Genomic DNA, 19,324 nt, shown 5'->3' on the forward strand with positions numbered 1-19,324 from the left:
TACTACACCAACCAACAATAGTAATATCAAAAAATACTTTATTTCTGTCCCATATGTTGAACAGTGGCACAAACAGCTTAATAGATTCTTTAAAGATAACGAATTTAAAATTGTGGTCAGGCCAATATGGAAATTACACACTATACTGAACAATCGCTCGGTTCTTTCCATGTTTGCAACACAAATTAATGATCTGGTAGACAACATTTCTTGCGGTGATTGCGACTCGTCTTACCAAGGTTCCACGCAATTTTCTCTGAATATTCGTGTAAATCAACATGAAGCCTCAGTTCATGCTTCTCGTTCAGCAGCATCAAAATTAGCCTTTCATGCCATTAACAAAAAACATACTTTTTTATTTAACAAGGCCAAAATACTTAATGTCCAACATAATTATACGCTACTATTAATTGCAGAAACCATAGAAATTAAATTACACGAGAATTCTGTTAATGTTCGGCGGCCATATTTGATCTCCGATGTATGAACATTTACACACATGCGTGAAGACAAATAATCACTATTTAAGTTTCAGGTTCAACCCTATTCAGTAATTTTCCTTCCTGTGATCAAAACATACAGTCGAAAAGCATTGTCAGTTTCATGAAGGAAAATCATTTTGAATATTTTTGTTAGATTCTTTTTAATTTTTAATTGCATTAAATTGATTTTTAATTGTGTTAAATTGATTTGAATTGTGTTAAATTGGTTTTTAATTATTTATTTTTTACTCTAATGTTAGTTTTCGATTTTTTCGTTTTAATTTCTGGAGAGCATCATATGGCATGTTCTACATACTATATTGAAGTAAACTCCTCTTATTATTTTACAAATATTAATATCAATGTAGAACGTATTGAGTATTACAGCTCTGATTCATACTATCTAATTGATTTTCTATATAAGTTAGGTTATAATCATAATGGCGTTGCCTTTTTTTTATTCTTTTTTGAAATCTAAATGGTTTAAAATGTTGATTTTCACACATCACCCTTCAAAAGCTAATGCTGCCATACACAAATTATTTCTCTATGAAACTTTTATTTTTCTGGCTTAATGTTATAACTACCTTAAACAAATTGTATGTTAATAGTTAGAGTAGTTCATTTCCTATACATTTAAAAACTATTTTCATCATTTTTCCACTCTTCTAATTAAATTCTTAAAACAACTTTCAATTAAAATGAGCAGCACAAAAAACATAGACAACTTCCTCTAAAAAAAAAACAAATGGAAATGAAACTGCTGGAAGAAAAGATATTTACCTAAAGCAGTATTATATACTCCTTCAAGAAATTTGAAACAACATTGAGAGAAGCAGTAAGTATCACTGGCACAAACAATCCTCAGTAGGAAGTATAATGAAGTCTGTTTACAAAAAGTTACATGAGTTTGAAAATACAGACATACAGTGCCATGGGGTTGAGATTTTACCCAGAAGGCACCTTGATCACAGCTCTATCCAGGTTAAACTTAAACAGAGTTTGTTACTACTGGACTATCCTTTGGAATTACCATGAAAGGTACTAAGAGTACAGTAGGATTGGAATTTTTTTTTTATATATATAAACAAAATACATTTTTAAGGGTGGGGGGATGGAAATTTACCACCACATTTTCATTGACAGATTAAGAATTCCTCTACTGGCAGGCTTTGAACTTAGGAATCTCCAATTGAAACAAGTGCTGAACTCACTATACCATCAGAGGACTAAACACGTGCATTAAATGAAAAACTTTTAACTATTGAGATTTTCTACCCTAAATGATATGCATATTTTATGCTGCATAGCAGACGTTGAAACACATCATTTTCTGGCAAAAGTGTGGTAAGAGGATCTTTGTTTTCCCAAAAGCAGTTAAAATAACAAAGCGGCTTTGTTATTTTGACTGCTTTTCTATAGAAAAGCCTCAATTCTTAACAGAGGATCAAAGGTAAAAATCTTATTATAAAGTGTTGTGTATTATAGCTGGATGAACAGAATAATCACCTGAGAGGGCATAAATTCAAATTGAGGAAAGACAGATGTAGGATAGACGTGCAGAAATTTGCCTTTAGCCAGCAGGTGGCTGGTTGGTGGAACAGACTTCCATCCCTTGTAGTGGAGGTTGATAGCCTAAATAAGTTTAAGGCTCAGCTGGACAGGTATTTTGAACGAACAGAGGGGTGAAGTGGAAGTGGTTTTTTTTTTTTTTTTTGGCTGATGCTGCATAAGCTTGCTTTCTTGCATCAAATGCCTCTACTAATGCCAATGCTAACACTAGTTTTATATACATATCACCATATATAACAGGCATTGACATTATAGGGCAGTAGTGGCTGCTGGTGATTTCAACTTGTAGTGCCAAAATAAAAGTTCTAGGTGGTAGATGACTCTCATCAACCAGTGCAATACCACCACTTTGCTTATTGGTGGCTTGAAGTGGTGGAACCCATATTTAGTCTCCAGAGCAAACTTCCAGGCAACCCTTCCCCATCTCTTCCATCATGCAGTATGATTGATGACCTTTGAGGTTATGATGAACACCATGGTGAGATCCAAACTTCCTTACATTTTAATGGTACAGCTCTAAAACGATGTTTGCAGACTGGCCACTAGTTAGTACACTGGACCGAACCTATTGGTAACTCTCTAGGAGGCTTCTGGGATCAGCTAGCATATAATCTTGCTGCCTCTACTCTGCCAGATAGTGACTGGAGGGAGTCTGAGTAGTGTGATTGTGGGGGCATTGTCGAGGCCACGTTATGTTAAAGATCTGGGTATATTCTTACCATGTGTTCGCCATGTCCAAAAATTTCATTACTTCATACAGCATGCCCCCCCCCCCCCCGACTTTTTCTTACTACTAAATACACCATGACTTGTCAAACTAATAGAGCAAACTTATCTGCGAAAAGATCTAAACCTCCTAAACACTTCCTAATTCATTTCACAAATATACGTAGTCTCAGTTCCAATCTCAATGATGTCCATTTCCATTTACAGTCTGCCAAACCCCATGTACTTTTTCTGAAAGAATCTCAGTTATCGGTTGGTTTAACTACTGCTCACTTTCAGTTGCCCAAATTATTCACTGTATGATTCCTTTCGCCACAAAGGTGGTACTGGTGCATATGTCCATTCCGATATTCCCTGTCAGAGACTTAGCAATTTGGAATCTCCTCTGGCTTAAAATTTCTCTACCTCGTTGTATAAAATTCATCTGCTGCCTCTACTGTTCTCCCAACTCCACTAATCCACTTGGAACTCTTTGACTTCCTCTCTTTGCAACTTGCCTTTCTCTAGTCCAACATTCCTAACAGTGAGGTATTTTCCATGGTGATTTTAATGTCACAACTCCAGCTAGCTTCCATTTTCTAGTCATATAGACCCAACTGGTCGAGATGCTGAGGCTTTTGCAATTACTACTGACATTGCAAAAATTGTTCATTTACCTACCAGAATACCAGACAATCCTAATCATACAGCCAAAACCCTTGATCTTTTTCTCACAAACAGCCCTTCTAAGTACACAGTCGAAGTGAGTGGCCCATTAGGCACCTCAGATCACAACTTGGTGATTGTCTCTTCTCCAATGTAGCCTTTATCTCATGGTTACTCCCAACCTCATGTTGTTTGGCATTAAAAGAAGGCAGAATGGGATGACCTGTGAGATTTCTTTTCCTTGGTTGGATTACTGTTTCAAAATTCCTGATGTCAACATTTGCTCAGATCACGTCAGTAAAATTATTCTTGTAGGAATGGAATTCTTTATTCCACACTCCACCTTAAAATCTCGTCCTTTATCTAAACCTTGGTTTTCCAATAAATGTGCTAAGGCTGTTCAAGAAAAGAATGTTGCATATTGTAATTGGCTTATTTCCAATTCTTCAGTTTCATTTTCTTCCTACACCAAAGCTCACAACAATTGTAAAGCAGTTATTAATCAGTCTAAACTAGATTTTGAAATGGCTATGAGTAGAAAACTTGTTTCTTGCCCTATTAGAAGCCAAGAATTTTGTTTGTTTATTTGGTTTTTAGGAGCATTAGCAACTAAGGCCATATTGCTCTGGGGATATGCGGTGGTCATTCCCTGACCTTTCCGCATCCTCCATTTTTGGTCTAATCAAGAAGCGTGTGCTATGCACTGCTGCTCCTGCCCACCTGGGTACGGAGGCAGCCCCCAAGAATTCTGGTCTCTTGCCAAAACTACTGGCCACAATTTTTGCCCATCTCTGCTCCCACCTCTATCAAAACCAGATGGTTCTATTGTCACTTCAGCGAAGAATAAAGTGACCTGCTAGTATCTAATTTTTTTTCCAACTCGTATTAAGGATCTTGGTAAAACACCTCCCACCATTCCCAGTATGCTCCATTCAATGCCTCCTGTGGTCTTCCCTCAAAAGGACATCAGGATTTTGACCAATCTTGATGCTAAGAAAGCTCTTGGTCCTGATGGTATTTCTCAACTTGTTCTCAAAACCTGCACTGCCGTTCTTTGCCACCTTTTCTCGCTTTCTTATTCCAAAGGTGTTTTTCCTTCTTGGGAAATTTGCTCATATCCAGCCAGTTCCAAAAATGGATGACAAATCCCTCCCATCCAATTATCATCCCATTGCAATTACTTCTACTCTTTCTAAAGTAATGGTGAAATCAATTAACCTCCAACACAAACTATCTAGAAACCTTCCATCTGATCAACGATCGCCAGTATGGATTCCGTCAGTGTTGATCCACTGGTGATATTCTGGCTTATGTTACCCATTTATGGCCAAATTCAATGGAAAAATTTGGTTAAACACACCAGACAGTTAGACAGTTGCTCTTGACATCTCCTGTTTGGCATAAAGGTCTTCTAAACAAGCTTCCATCTTATGGCTTGTCAACTTTTTTTTTTGTAATTGGTTATCGTTTTCTCTCTGACCGCTCACTAAGGGTGATGGTTCTCTATCTTTAAATTCTTCACTAATGCTGGTGTCCCCCAAGGTTCAGTTATTTACCACACTCTTTTCCTCTTGCATTTTAATGATCTTCTTCCATTGACCAGAAATCCTATCCATAGTTTTGCTGATGATAGCACATTACATTCCACTTTAAGAAACCTCACCCTGCTCAATCAGATTCAACTTAGCATTAGTTGAGGCATATGATGCAAGAAAGCAAGCTTATACAGCATCAGCCAAAAAAAGAAAAGAAAAAACCCTTCCCATTTCACCCATTCTGGTCACTCCAAATGTTTGTCTGGTTCAGCCTTAAATTTATTTAAACTATCAACTTCCACAACAACAGATGGAAGTCTGTTCCAGCAATCAGGTGGTAAATGACTTTCATCAACCAGTGAAATACCACCACTCTGTTTATTGGAGGCTTTAAGTGGTGAAACCCATGTTTAGTCTCTAGAGCAAAGTTTCCAGCATCCCCCTCCCTCATACTTTTCCTTCAACCCATGCACGGTACTAAGTAAAAGGTTTTGATACCTTTCGTGTTTGGGGTTTTCATAAAAAAAAAAAAAAAAAAAAAAAATCAACTACCTGTTGGCTAAAGACAAACTTCCACACAACTATTCTACAACTGTCTTTCCTTAATTTGAATCTATGCCCCCTCAGGTTCTTAGCCTGAGCAAGCACAAGTAACCCGTCAGCATTGAGCCTTATAGACCTCAATCAGATCACCTTGCAAACTTCTCAAATATCCGCTACCAATTCCTTAAATGCCAATCTATAGGGTAATTCTCCAGTGGGGCAAAGACAACTTAGTTGATTTCAATCCTTCTAAAACTCAGTTGTCTTATATCTCACAAAAAGGATTCTTCTGCTCCATGCTTATCTTTGGTGACACTCTGATTTCTAGGCAAAATGATATATCTCTTATGGGGATTACCCTGACTTCTAATCTCTCTCTTGGCACAAGCACATTATACAAATATTGCTTCCTCTGCATCTAAAAAACTTGGTTTTCTCTTTCGCTCTTGGTGTTACTTTTCTTCCAAACAGCTGTTCGCTCTGTACAAATTGCAAATCTGCCCTACAATGGAACATTGTTCCCACATCTGGGGATGGTGCCCCCGAAACCTCTCTCAGGCTTCTAGATTCCATTCAGAAGAGGGCAGTTAGGCTAATTAATGACTCCTCTCTAACAGAGTCTCGCCACTCTCTGTCTCATAGACAATGTTTCTGCTGCATGCCTTTTCTACAGATATTTACATGGACACTGTTCTTCTGAATTGGCTTCTATAATTCCCTCTCTCTCTTTCAGAATAGTCTAAACACGTGCTGCCACCAGCCAACATCCATTTACTTTAAATTCAAACTCACAGAACCAACTTTTCATCTTCCTCATTTAGTCATTCAACTGCCGTTTTCTGGAACAACCTTCCTTCATACGTATTTCCTGAAAATTGCAGTCTACAGAAGTTCAAGTCTAATGTCAACAAATATCTTCTTTCGCCTTCTCAACCTCCAACCCATGCACGGTACTAAAGTATTATAGGTTCTAATACCTCTTGTGTTTTGGATTTTCTTAAAAAAAAAAAATAATAATAATAATTAGTTTTTTTCATTAGAGCATTGCTTTCCCACATTATTTAAATTTAAATCATGTAGTTATTTGCCTAATCATTTAAATTTCAAATTTATCATTTCATGACAGTAACAAAATGATTTTTTTAAAATAAATTACTTATCTTATTCATTGTGAAAAACTCTGGTGGTAGATGCCTGTCATCAACTGGTGCAATACCATCACTTTGCTTATTGGAAGCTTGAAGCGGTGAAACTCGTGTTTAGTCTTCAGAGCAGTTTCCGGCATCACCCCCCCCACTTCCATCTCCAATTAATGCACATTACTACTAGTACTAATATCAATACTTATTAATACTAACAACTAGGTGGTGGATGACTTTCAACCAGTGCAATGCACCACTAGGCTTTCAGTGGTGAAACACATGTCTAAGTCCCCAGAGCAAAGTTTCTGGTATCCGCCGCTCCCCCCATCTCCTTTATGCCATGCTAATGAACTATAGTACTATAGGTTTTTGCACCTTTCATATTTGGAGTTTTCATAAAAAAAAAAAAACATTAAAGTGTGCACGGCAAGAAATTGCAGCCAATTTCATGGCACAAGTCAGCCAGTCTCCACTAGTACATTAAGCATTCCAAAGTGCTGCTAACCCATGTTTATGTATGGATTAGTATTGGCAAATGATGCAATTTTATATAGCATAAGTAAAAAAAATAAATAAATAAAAATTAAAAAAAACTACCCACCCCATCTGTACTTACCCTCTAACAATTTGTCTAATCCTTCCTTAAATTTATTTACTGTCCACTTCAAAAACACTAGATGGAAGTTTGTTCAAACAATTAATTACTGACAGGATGGTTAATGATATGAATCAAAGTGTAACAAAACTTAGAAAAATTAGGCAGACAGTTAAGATGTGGCAATTGAAGTTTAATACCCAGAAATGCACACTGCTACTACATACGAGCAGCAGTAAACCCAAAATAACATACCAATTGAATGGTATCATATTCAAGGTGATTGAGAATGATAAAGTCTTAGAGATAACTACCTGAGCAGTGTAGTCAGGTTGCTAGGACAGCACAGAGTTCTGTCAATGCTACAAGAAAATTATTTCATTGTATAAAAGCAATGGTTATACTGCATCTTGCGAACTACATAAGTTCTGAAACACTTATTAAGAAGGGTATGGAATAATTGGAAGGAGTGAATAGAAGAACAACACAATTAGTCAATGACATAAAATGGTATTCTTACTACAAAAGACTTAAATTCAGCAAACTGCAGTGACTAGAAAATAGACACCTGCGAGGAGACCTGATTAAAGTATGTAAGGCTTAAAAATGGATTAAGTAAACTAAATGCACCCTTACTTGTTCTCAGACCATAGACATAAGGGGGGGGGGGCATAGACTGAAATTGAAAAAGGATGTTTGAATGTTGGAATAAATTTCCATGTTGTGGAAGTGGGCAGTTTGAAGAAATTTAAAGAAAGATTAGATTATTAGAGGGGATAAGCAGATGAGGTGGGTAGTTCTTTTTTCTGACACACTAGCATCTTGGTCAATGCTGTGGTATCTACACTCTGACAGTTCTATGGAAATGGGCTCTCCACGTTCCATAGAACTCCACTGCATACAGAGAGCAGGACAAAAACCTATTTTGTAGGTGATGGAGTCCGTACCCAACGAAGTCCTGACGAATCCGGAGTCCGTACCCAAATCAGATTGAATATCTCTGGGATGATCTGGAATACTAGATCAGGGCTTGCCCAATATGCCCCTCTTCTATGGCTTAACATGCTCGCTGCCAGCTTCATACCAACTCGCTGACCTTAATTCAAAAATAATGGGATTGAGTCAATCTGGATTTGGGTAGAGGAGAGACATTTTTGGGCTTTCTTCTCACTGTGGCTAAATTAGTCAGCCACTTGCAATAGTTGCTTGACAAAAATATCTGGTTTTCATTCTGTCAAATTGGAAGAAAATAGTTATTAAAGTCAGGTGGCTTTTTTCATCCAAGTGGATTAAAAACCCTTTTACAAACATGTTCAGCAATATACAGTTAACATGTTCATTTATGTCTTTTAACCTCTTTATGACAACAAAGGATTGGAGATCTGCATTTCTACTTCCTTGCACTCATTTTAAAATCTGTTTAAAATATTTTCACCCCATTCCCCGCCTTAGTTCTTTTTAATGCTTCTTCCAACCTAAATTTAACCACCATCTACCAAAAAAAAATTATTGCAGATTTATACAAGGTGAGTACCGTTTTCTAAGCATTTGCTATTCATTTTTTAGTCAGATTTATCACGGTATTATAAGGTTACTATAATTTCACTATTGTCACAGTTAACATGTTAATTGGGGACTGCACTGAAGTAGGAATGGTCACATGAAATTCCTGCTATAAAATAAGAACTGGTCAAAAGCATTCAGTGAGGATAAGTGATGCAAATGAGGCCAAAGGTGGACATACACCTTATTAATATTCATTAAAACTGATTTCCCACCATGATAGTATCTGAATGCTTTTGATAGGGCAGTGTTAGGTTGTCACAATTTAAAATCCAAGGAGGTGGACAAACTTTTTCAGAACAAAATATGGATTTTGGATATATAACATAATAAAATAAAAAATTATTTATTTAAAAATATATATAAAAAAAACAATATTGAAAAAAATAAATTTTAAAAAAGTCTATATTATGTGAACTGGATGCACTTTGATTCAGTTTACATTTTTCAGTAATTACAATGTTTGATAAAGTCACCTTTTCCTTTATTTGATACTCCAGTATCAACAACTACACAATAAGCAATGTGCATAATGTTGACCTCTACTATTATTTTTATGTAAGAGCATTCTTATTTTCCATGGTTCTGAGTAAGATGCAGATCATTTCAGCATTTTAAAATGGGCATGCACAGGCAACCATACACAAAAACAAGTCTTAAGTGTAATAACAAACCAATACCACAATGTTTACTAACAGTCAATAACACTTGATGCAGTTGCTGTGGACAGAAAGACTACACTGATCAAGCATCAACTGGTAGTTGGAATATACTCCAAAAGAAATTGGATGAGGATGAACTTCAGAAAACACCTTCAAAATGAAGTCAGCTTAGAGAATTCACACAAAATTTCCATAAACACTTGTCATACTTGAATTGTTTATTTTATGTTAAAGTGATGAGACTGAATTAAAAAAATTATTAATTAAAAATTATATTTGCTGGTGGCAGTTCTGCCAACCTGAACCAGTTGTTCCTAGTTGCTTTTTTATATTGGGTCTAATGTCACCGTCGGAAACCAAAGAATGGAACAATGGACAAACATCAAACAGTATCAGAAAAAATGGATCAGCCACAGAAAAAAATGAACCCAAACCGTATCCCAAAATTAGCCTTTAACTACAAACAAGACAATGATGGCGAGATCAAGACCACCTCCAAGAGCTACAATGGAACAGGTCTTAAAAGACCTAAGCTGGATCAAATTCATGATGATGATGAACTTCTGCGATTGAAACTATATCCGGAGCACAAACATTTTGATGGTTTAAGCATTTTAAAGAGGGCAGAGAGGATGGAGCAGAGGATTCTCGAAGTGAACAACCAAAAACAACCTGTAGCACTGGATTGTGGACAAAGTGTGCAATTTACCAGCAAGTGACTACCAATTGCCACTGAGAATGCTAGCAAATTAAATGTGAACAAGGAATTAATGTGGTCCAAAATTCGTGATGACACAGCAAAGAATGGGACGAATTATATTGGGAATCAGACTGTTAGATAGGAAGAGAAACACATGGATTAGGCAGCAAACTCAAGTAAAGGCCATTCTTATCAAAACTAAAGAACTAAAATGGTCTTGGGCAGGACACATAGCTCGAAGACATGATGACAGATGGACTAAGAGAATAACAGAATGGTACCCAAGAGGAGCTAGAAGAAAACCTGGAAGATAACAACGGAGATGGACAGATGAAATTCATGAGTTTGTGGGTAGTAAATGGATGACCACTGCGCAAAATAGAAGGAACTGGAAAGTTACTAGAGAGGCCTTCATCCTGCAGTGGATTGAAAATGGCTGACGATGATGAAAATTTGTGAAATTTGTCCCAAGCTGTTTGCGTGATAAGGAAAAACTCAAATGATTGGGTGCATGTAAAGAATTTATTCAAACAGCTAATGGTTACCTAAATGAACCTGGTTACCTAAACAGCATTGTTACTGGAGAAGACAGTTGGAGTTTCCAGTATGATCCCAAGAGCAAAGGCACCTCCGTAGCCAGGTGGGAAGGAGCAGCAGTGCGTAGCACACGCTTCTTGATTAAATCGGGATTCGAGCCCATCACCACCAAATACAGAGGATGCAGAAAGGTCAGGGAATGACCACCGCATATCCCGGAGCAATATGGCCTTAGTTGCTAATGCTCCTAAAAACCAAATAACAAACAACAACCAAGACCAAACGAAAAAGTGCAGAATAGCAATTACAAAGATCACCAAAACTAAAAAAAAAAGTTCATTTCCAGAAATCACATATCAAAACCATGCTGATTCACATTCTTTGATCACAAAGGGATAATTTATAAAGAATTCACTCCAGAATGAAGGTCTTTACCAGTGTCTACTACCGAGAAGTATTGAAGCATTTTTTGGTGAGAATCAACTGTTTACAACAAAATTTAGCAGCAGTCTGGTTAGTAGCTGTTGTGCAACAACATGCACACATCTCTGGTTCACAAGCAGGTTGCAGTGCTAAACCACCCTTCTTATTCCCCTAACTTGGCTCCACCAGACTTTTTTTTTTTTTTTTTTCTATTTTAAAAGTTGAAATTGAGATTGAAAGGATGCCAATTTAATAGTTTATGACATTCAGAATAATGTGACAGCAGACGAAATTTCCACGTCTTTCCAAAGCATGTATGAACACTATAACAGGTGTATTCAGTCCCTTGGAGATCTATTTTGGGCAAGGCAAGTAAGAAAATATTTTTGTTGTGCATATTTTGCCTTACTTTAATTCAGTCTCATTACTGTTTTGCTGCAATCTCCTGATCACACTGAGTGATCACTAAATTATGACCACCTACCTAATACTGTGTTGGGCCACTGTTCGCATGGATAATAGCTGCTATTCACCAAGGCACTGACTCCATTAGATGCGTGAAGACATCTGTAGGAATCTTCAGCCATGCTGCCTGCAAGGCTTTCCAGTGTTTGAATAGATGATAGTTGAATGTCCATACACCTCACTTCCTGTTCAAAAAAAAACCCACAGGTGTTCAATTGGATTGAAATCGGGTGAATTTGGAGATCAATCAAGATGGGTGATATCTTCAGTGTTCCTCAAACCACTTGTGCATGCTGTATATGGCGCCTCCGTAGCCAGGTGGGCAGGAGCAGCAGTGCGTAGCACCCACTTCTTGATTAGACCGGGGTTCGAGCCAGTGACCACCAAATATGGAGGAGGCGGAAAGGTCAGGGAATGACCACCGCATATCCCCGGAGCAATATGGCCTTAATTGCTAATGCTCCTAAAAACCAAATAACAATAACAACAGCAGCAGCATATTGTAGGCCTGATAACATGGCATATTATCATCTTGAAAGATTCTGTTTGTCTGGGAAAAAATGCAACATTTCAACACCATCAACACCATTCTTTGTACACCTAACCACAGTGGGCTGTGAGCAACTAAGACGTTGTTTTTGATGTGGAAGCATCCGACACACGAGCTCCCACAACATGTCCTTTTGAAACTTCGTGGTACCTTTACTACATTCCATAGCTGCTGCTTTATCATTTTTGCTTTATCTTTGACCAGATGCAAATTACCACTTCTATAGCATAGGAAGCTGTTCGGCTTTTTATACTGTAGATTATGCAGCATAGTCCATTACGGATGGGGCCATAATTCAGTGATCACTGAGAGTGTGTGTGTGTATATATATATATATATATATACACACACACATACACATATATATTCATATCATTTAAATAAACAATTCCAAAATTGTGATAACTTTAAAACTTTTTTTGGTTTTATTAGAATAATTTTAAGCAATAAAATTATAACAGAACACAATGCATGATTATGAAATGCAATTTTTGATCATTTCCTTTTTTAAAAATTTCAAGAAAATAAATTTATAAAAGACAGTCTTAATAGCAATTATACCGAGCCATATCTATGAAAATATTCTAGATTCCATTAATACAACTTTCCTAATAATTTTACTATTGTCTACATGTGCATTTAGACAGCATTATTAAAATGTACAATAATTTAAAGCATAGATATCAAACTCAGATGTATTTACAGGTCACAGCAACTTCATTGTTCAAGGATGCACATACGAGTGTGGCTTTCCTGAGATAAATTTACAGTATTTTAATATATTGACTACTGTGAATAAATGCATGATTCTCTAACTAGCAAAATCATAATCTGTATTTGTAAATTTTTATACAGGTTATTGTATCATATTTAAAGTACTACATACTGCATTTTCATACAAGTATAGTACTTATGAACTTGCAAAAGTTAATAATACTTGGTCTGTATAACAAGCATGGCCTATGTATTTAACACCCTGACTTAACGTCACTTCCAAACACTGCTGCATCATGTACAACTGTATACAAAACAGTACTTTACATGAAGAAAATGCTATATATTTACATATATACATACGTATATATACACACACACCATTATATGTATTTTCAAAGCTAATTTATACATTGTGGTAATGAAATTGGATAATGAAATAAAAGAACTATTTTACCCTTCAGTAAGATAAGATCACAGATAAACCTTGGCAGCATTATGCATATTTCTATATGGCAAAACAGCATATAATATACAACAACAAAAAATTGTTATATACTATATATTCGATACAGGATCACAGATATAAATACTTAGATGATCATCTTTCAATTCCAAGGTTCACCATAATTCCAGGAAAATGCATACAGGTGCCTTTGTCACCCCAATATTCTTTCCAAACTGCTATTGCTTTTTCTTCAATCTCAAATCCACTCAGTGAGACTTGCAAGAGTATACCAAGTTTCAGCACATTACAGAAATTTACAATCTCTTCTGTAGTCCATACACAAGACCCACAAATGTTCAAGATCCTAAGAGGTACACTAAGCCTATGTGCGGAGGAAATTAGTGTTATTAACGATTCAGCATGTAATGCTGGATTAGCACTTAGGTCCAATTCCTTTAGACAAGGAAACAAATCAACAGAGTTTGCTAAACAATTAAGATCAAAATCTTGCAGTTCACACCCACTTACATTTAAGTAACTAAGAAAGGGAAACTGTTGCTTAAAAAATGTTCCAAAATAATCTTTGTGCGGGTCTTCACGACAAACAGTATGCGAAATATCCAGCTTTTTCAAGGAATTAATAGGGAGAGAATCCAAAAGGGAATGAAGTGCATTATTTTCTAGAAGGTTATTTGCAAATGTCACTTCCTGTAAATTAATTTTAGTTTTTAAAGCAAAACAAAGTGACTTATCCTGAAATAAATCATTGGATAAATGGCAAGCTGATAGTTTTAGGACTGATAATGAAGGAAGTCCCAAAATGGTTGTAAGTGAAGAAACTACATCAGAAAAAACGTTAAAAGATAAATCTAGTTTTATCAATTGCTGTAAAGAATTTGTCTTTGTAATTGAATTTGCAAGTTCATTCATGGCAAATGATGTCAAACAGCAGCACCTGAGGATTAGAGTTGACAAGCCACAAAGTTTAGGAAGACAATCAACTAATAAAATGAGACCTTCATCTCCCAGTGGGCAATCAGTAATGTTCAAACATGTAAGTCTCTCAAACATCTGAAGCGTACAAAATAGTGGCTTGATTTGGGTAGGATTAAAATAAGCATTCTCCAAGATTAATTTACCAGAAACTTCACAATCTTGAAGACTTTTTTTGAAATAATCACACTGAATGGTATTCATTCTCTGGCAAGCTTGTTCATAATTTACTGTTAATGAAGGAAGGTTCCATGAATTTATTTGTGCAACTACCTCTTCACCATGTTTGAGAAGGGATCTGATTAAATCACCAGGTGACATCACTGCCCCATCTACAGTATTAAGCGTTATTTCCGGTTTAATACCTGTAAGGGCAAAGTATCTCTCTGCTGCTTCTTTAGCTAACCAATCGACTGTAGAATTTTGAATGTCAACAGGAATCAAGATTAATTTATCTTTTATGCGAATCTTTGCACAAAATGCTTCTAGAACTTCTTGCTGGTTTGTAATAATGGCCTGAGGTTGTTCACACTCATCTGAATTTAATGAATGGTGGCTTGGGGTACTGGAGGGAAACTGTTCATTCTCACTTTTTTTATCCTTTGTGCTCTTCTGGGTTACAGTGTTGCACAGAGCATCTTCCCCCTCCCGATAAGAACAAAAAGCTTTTGCTTTATTATGATCAGCACTGTTTCCTCGTTTTCGTTTTGGTAACTGTTTCCTCTTACTAGTATCATCTACTAACCAATCCCTAACAAATTCATTTTCAATTAGAGCAGGAGTATGAGTTGGAAGAGGTGGCACCTGAGGATATGGATCATTTGCACTCTTTCTAACAGAAGATATAGCAGCACAGTATTCTGCTTTTGCTTTATCTGGATCATTCCAGTTCTCTGTTGCAGTTTCTGGTATATAAGGATTTGAATGTAAATATTCATCATCAGAAAAATATTCTTCAATTACATCTGAAACTGCATCTTGTGAAGTACTGAACACTTCGGATGTTTGTGAGAAGGAAGGCACTACTTTTTCAGGATGCAAATTACTTTCTGTTACCTGACCTACCTTTTTCATCAAACTATGCAGCCTTTTTTCCATAAATTTGCATTCTTCAAGTGTTGAAGCATCCAGATCACGTTCAGTTCTCTTTCTCCATTTCAATAAACTATCTAAGACAGTTTCTCCCTTGCTGGAAATAGCTGTAACAGAAGCACCCTTATCAATAAGTACTTCCATTACTTCAACATGCCCACAGGATGCTGCATCATGAAGAGGTGTTATTCCTTCACACATTTCACTTCCTTTGTCATTAATCCATGCACCATGTTCCAGTAAATATTCTACTATCTCACTATATCCGTAATTAGATGCTTCATGAAGTGGTATCCAACCACAGTTATCACGAGGATTTACAGGATGGCCACTTTCTATAAGTTGTTTTACCATCCTGAAGTTTCCAGTAATACATGCTCGATGGAGTGGTGTCTCTCCAAGCTCATTTCGTTTAGCTTCAGGCCGCTTGCTTCTCCGCTTCCGTTCTGGCATTTCCTCTGTCTCACTATCTGTGCAGCTAGATAGATTCTCCATGTCTATATCTGGAAATGGATCTTGACTTTCCTCAATATCTGAAATCTCATCATCTGAAAATGAATTATATTGTTCTTTCAATAAGGCTAACTGTTCAGTGATTTCTTTTAATTTCTCTTTCTCTCCAGAATTTTTTTGAATTTGCTGTATTCTGTTCAGGCATAACACCTGAAGTTTAGGATTTTCTATTTTCTGTGCTAATGACAATGCATCATTGTAAAACTTCTCACAGCTGCCAAAGGTTGGTTGCTGTTCTGTCACATCACCTATTCTAAGTAATGTTTTAATCTGTTCTTCATAATTATGTTTATAACAATCTAATTCTCTTTGAAAAAACTCCAAAGCTTTTTTATATTTGTTATCATCCAAATATGTTTGTGCCAAAGAATAATAAACTGGTGCTAGTTCCTCATCTACCTTTTTAAGAGATTTTTTACAATCAAGCAGGCTATAATAATATTGCAGGGCTAATTTAAACATCCCTAAGGAGGCTAAGCCATCACCTAATTTTTCAAATAAACCACTTTTTTCTTCAAAATTATCTTGATTTAACTTAATTAATTTTGCCTGGTAAATGCATAATCCTGTTACAATTTTTAAATGTTTTTCGGCTTTGTCCCTGTCTTCAGCTACAGGTGAGTTTATTTTATAAGCTCTTTTTAAATATAATTTAGCACCATCAAAATCTTTCAATGTAACTAAAACATGTGCTTTCAAGAGGTAACTCTCGCAAATAATTGATTTATCACGTAACACTTTTGCCGATGCAATTGCCTCATCTATTAGTCTCAATGCTATATTTAGCTGTCCTCTACGCTGATATATTGATGCTAATGAGAACTGACACCTGTAGAGATCTTCTGTAAGGTTGTGCTTCTTAGTTAGAAAAATTGCATGACGAATACTCTCTCCGCATTCAGATAAACGTTCTCGCTGGTCATAAACTAGGCCAAGATTAAGTAACAATCGCCCCTTCATTTCTGCATATTCTTTTGCTGAAAGTTTATCTTTCAATTTGTGTGCCAAATCTACAGCCTTCAAAAATGCTTGTTCGGCTTTGTTAAGTAGAGTGACAACAATTTCACTATCATCAGATGATGTGGTGGCAGTGTTTTCCACATGGTGCTGATAAATAAAGTAATATATTCTGCCAAGTGTAGCCCATGCTCGTTGTTCTTCAACTGTATTTCCCAGATCTACAACAAGTTCCAGATATTTCTTAACGTGGCTCAAAGATTTTTTATACCGGCCTAACTCACTTAGGCACTCACCAATGCGCCTATGTGCAACCGCAATACCCAGAATATCGGCTAATTGTTTATTCAAATTAAGTTCCTCTTCGTGTGCAGTAAGTGCCTCTTCAAAGCGTCCAGCACGACATAAAATTTCACCCATATAATTGCAAATAGTAGCAACTTCCCGCCATTCACACTTAGCTTCAGCTTTCTTTTTTTCTTTGTACAAACGCTCCAGCTCTGGCAGCATCACAGAATTTATAAGTCAAAAGTATCAAGAAAACTAATCACAATCATAACTCAAGTAACAGTTTTCTTTAATATACGCATAGCCATTCACACTTAGCTAGAGTTCTTTTATTTCTTTGTACAAACGCTCCAACTTTGCACCGCACAAAATGCATTAAAAAAAGTTGGAAAAGCAACGAAAACTAATCACAATCATAACTCATGTAACATTAAAGATACAGTTTTCTTTAATATAAGCATAATGAAATTAAAATAAAACCCCGCTAAAATAAGCTTCAAATCAGACATAATCGCATACACAGAGAAGCTAGACGTTACAACTCTGTGATCACATGTATATTCATGCACACCCTGGTGGATACAGTTGCACATCTATACAATTCCAAATATATTGCCTTCTAAATTAGAGTTACCTCTTTCAAATCAGGGGACAAAATGACTTCAATATAAAGAATATTAAAAATAAACATACTGTATACCATTTATTTACTTGAAGGGAATACCTAATAATAATAATTATTATTAAATAAACGAAATTATGAGTTTATTTCATTAATAATTAACAAATTAATTAATTAATATTAATTTAGTTCAGTTATTAATATTAAATTAATTAACTTATAAAGGTAAAATCAAGAGATTATACAAATCAAATAATGTAAAATAATTATTAAACTATATAAAGTTTGGCGGATTATTTCTGATGTTTCTTTGCAACCGGTACGATTTAAACGTGGTCAGGAGTTGCTTCGGTCTTCAACTCGCACTTCATACTCACAGCAGAACAAATTTTGTCTTCACAACGAATTACGGCACTCTCCTCAAAAAATAACGTCACCAAAAGGTTGGTCTGCCATTTATTTAAAAGATGATAGAATGGCTAAATTAGCCATTTGGCGATGTAATATATTTTCTAAAAGGTTTATCTGCCAATTGCACGCTCTAAGTTTCAAACAAATGTCATTGGAAGTAGTGCAATACCACGGCAATTCGTTGTGAAGGCACAGTTCTTCTGTAGTGAGCATTTAATCCATTGAATTTAATTAGCAGTTGCCCTCGCGGTAGCACAGTGCATATAAACACTCAGTCTCGATCCCATCAAAGACGTGAGGAATTTTTTGGGCTTTTTTCACAACGTGACTGAGTTAATCGTTCTCAGGCAAGAATTGCATACTTTTTTCTCCCGGAAACTCGGGCTTTTCATCCAGCAAAGAAGTAAATCGACCACAGAACACACGCACAATGTGGTATAAGTCACTAATGTAAGCGGTTTAGGTCCAGCTAGCTGCAAATAAAAATGACATTATAGGATAGCCTTCCCAGTTCACCGGATATGAATCCCATAAAACATCTCTGGGATTATATGAATCGACAGATCCGGCGTTTGGATCCCAACACACCCTGTCGCAGAGCTACGGGAACCGCACGTGGTTCAGTATACCTCCTCCAAAGATCAGAGGGCTTAGAGAGCCCATACCTCGCCGTGTGGCGGAGGTATTAGCGGCAAGAGGAGGATTGCTGTTTGTTGTTTGTTATTTTGGTTGTTAGGAGCATTAGCAACTAAGGCCATATTGCTCCGGGGATATGTGGTGATCATTCCTTGACCTTTCCGCATCCTCCGTATTTGGTGGTCACGGGCTCGAACCGCGATCTAATCAAGAAGCGTGTGCTACGCACTGCTGCTCCTGCCCACCTGGCTACGGTGCGCCGCAAGAGGAGGACATACCCACTATTGGGTACGTGGTCGTAATGTTTTGTCTGGATAGTGTATATTAATCCAGTGATAATCAAGTGATGAGATTGAGTTATCACCTATTTTTACTGGCTGTACTTGCTTATTCGGTAATGAGACACCAATAAGCAAAAAGACAACCGGTATCAGCAGTAGTCCCATGGTAACAGAGTTCTTATTCGAAATGCAAGAGCAATATAGAGGTAACTCATAGCAACTTTCCTTC

General features: G+C 36.5%; 1 protein-coding gene across 1 annotated transcript; it reads right to left on the bottom strand.

Moving 5' to 3' along the window:
- Positions 1 to 13,455: 13,455 nt before the first annotated feature.
- Positions 13,456 to 17,376, bottom strand: LOC150086845 (tonsoku-like protein). The gene is made up of 2 exons (XM_090372295.1): positions 16,113 to 17,376; positions 13,456 to 15,935 (listed from the first exon to the last, which is right to left on the bottom strand). The coding sequence occupies exons 1-2, from the start codon at positions 17,365 to 17,367 to the stop codon at positions 13,456 to 13,458; spliced, it is 3,735 nt and encodes a 1,244-aa protein (XP_090228421.1). The 5' UTR covers positions 17,368 to 17,376.
- Positions 17,377 to 19,324: the final 1,948 nt, after the last annotated feature.

Source organism: Mastigoproctus giganteus, chromosome 4 (assembly GCF_048544385.1).
Source record: "Mastigoproctus giganteus isolate SK-2022 chromosome 4, ASM4854438v1, whole genome shotgun sequence".
NCBI lineage: Eukaryota > Metazoa > Arthropoda > Arachnida > Uropygi > Thelyphonidae > Mastigoproctus > Mastigoproctus giganteus.

Bases quoted from the DNA above. Each gene is read 5' to 3' on its own strand.
- LOC150086845 (XM_090372295.1), bottom strand. From the start codon at position 17,367: ATGCTGCCAGAGCTGGAGCGTTTGTACAAAGAAAAAAAGAAAGCTGAA. The intron at 15,936-16,112 runs GTGAGAAGTTTT...ATTCATTTTCAG, and splicing joins GCAACCAACCTTTGGCAGCT to ATGATGAGATTTCAGATATT.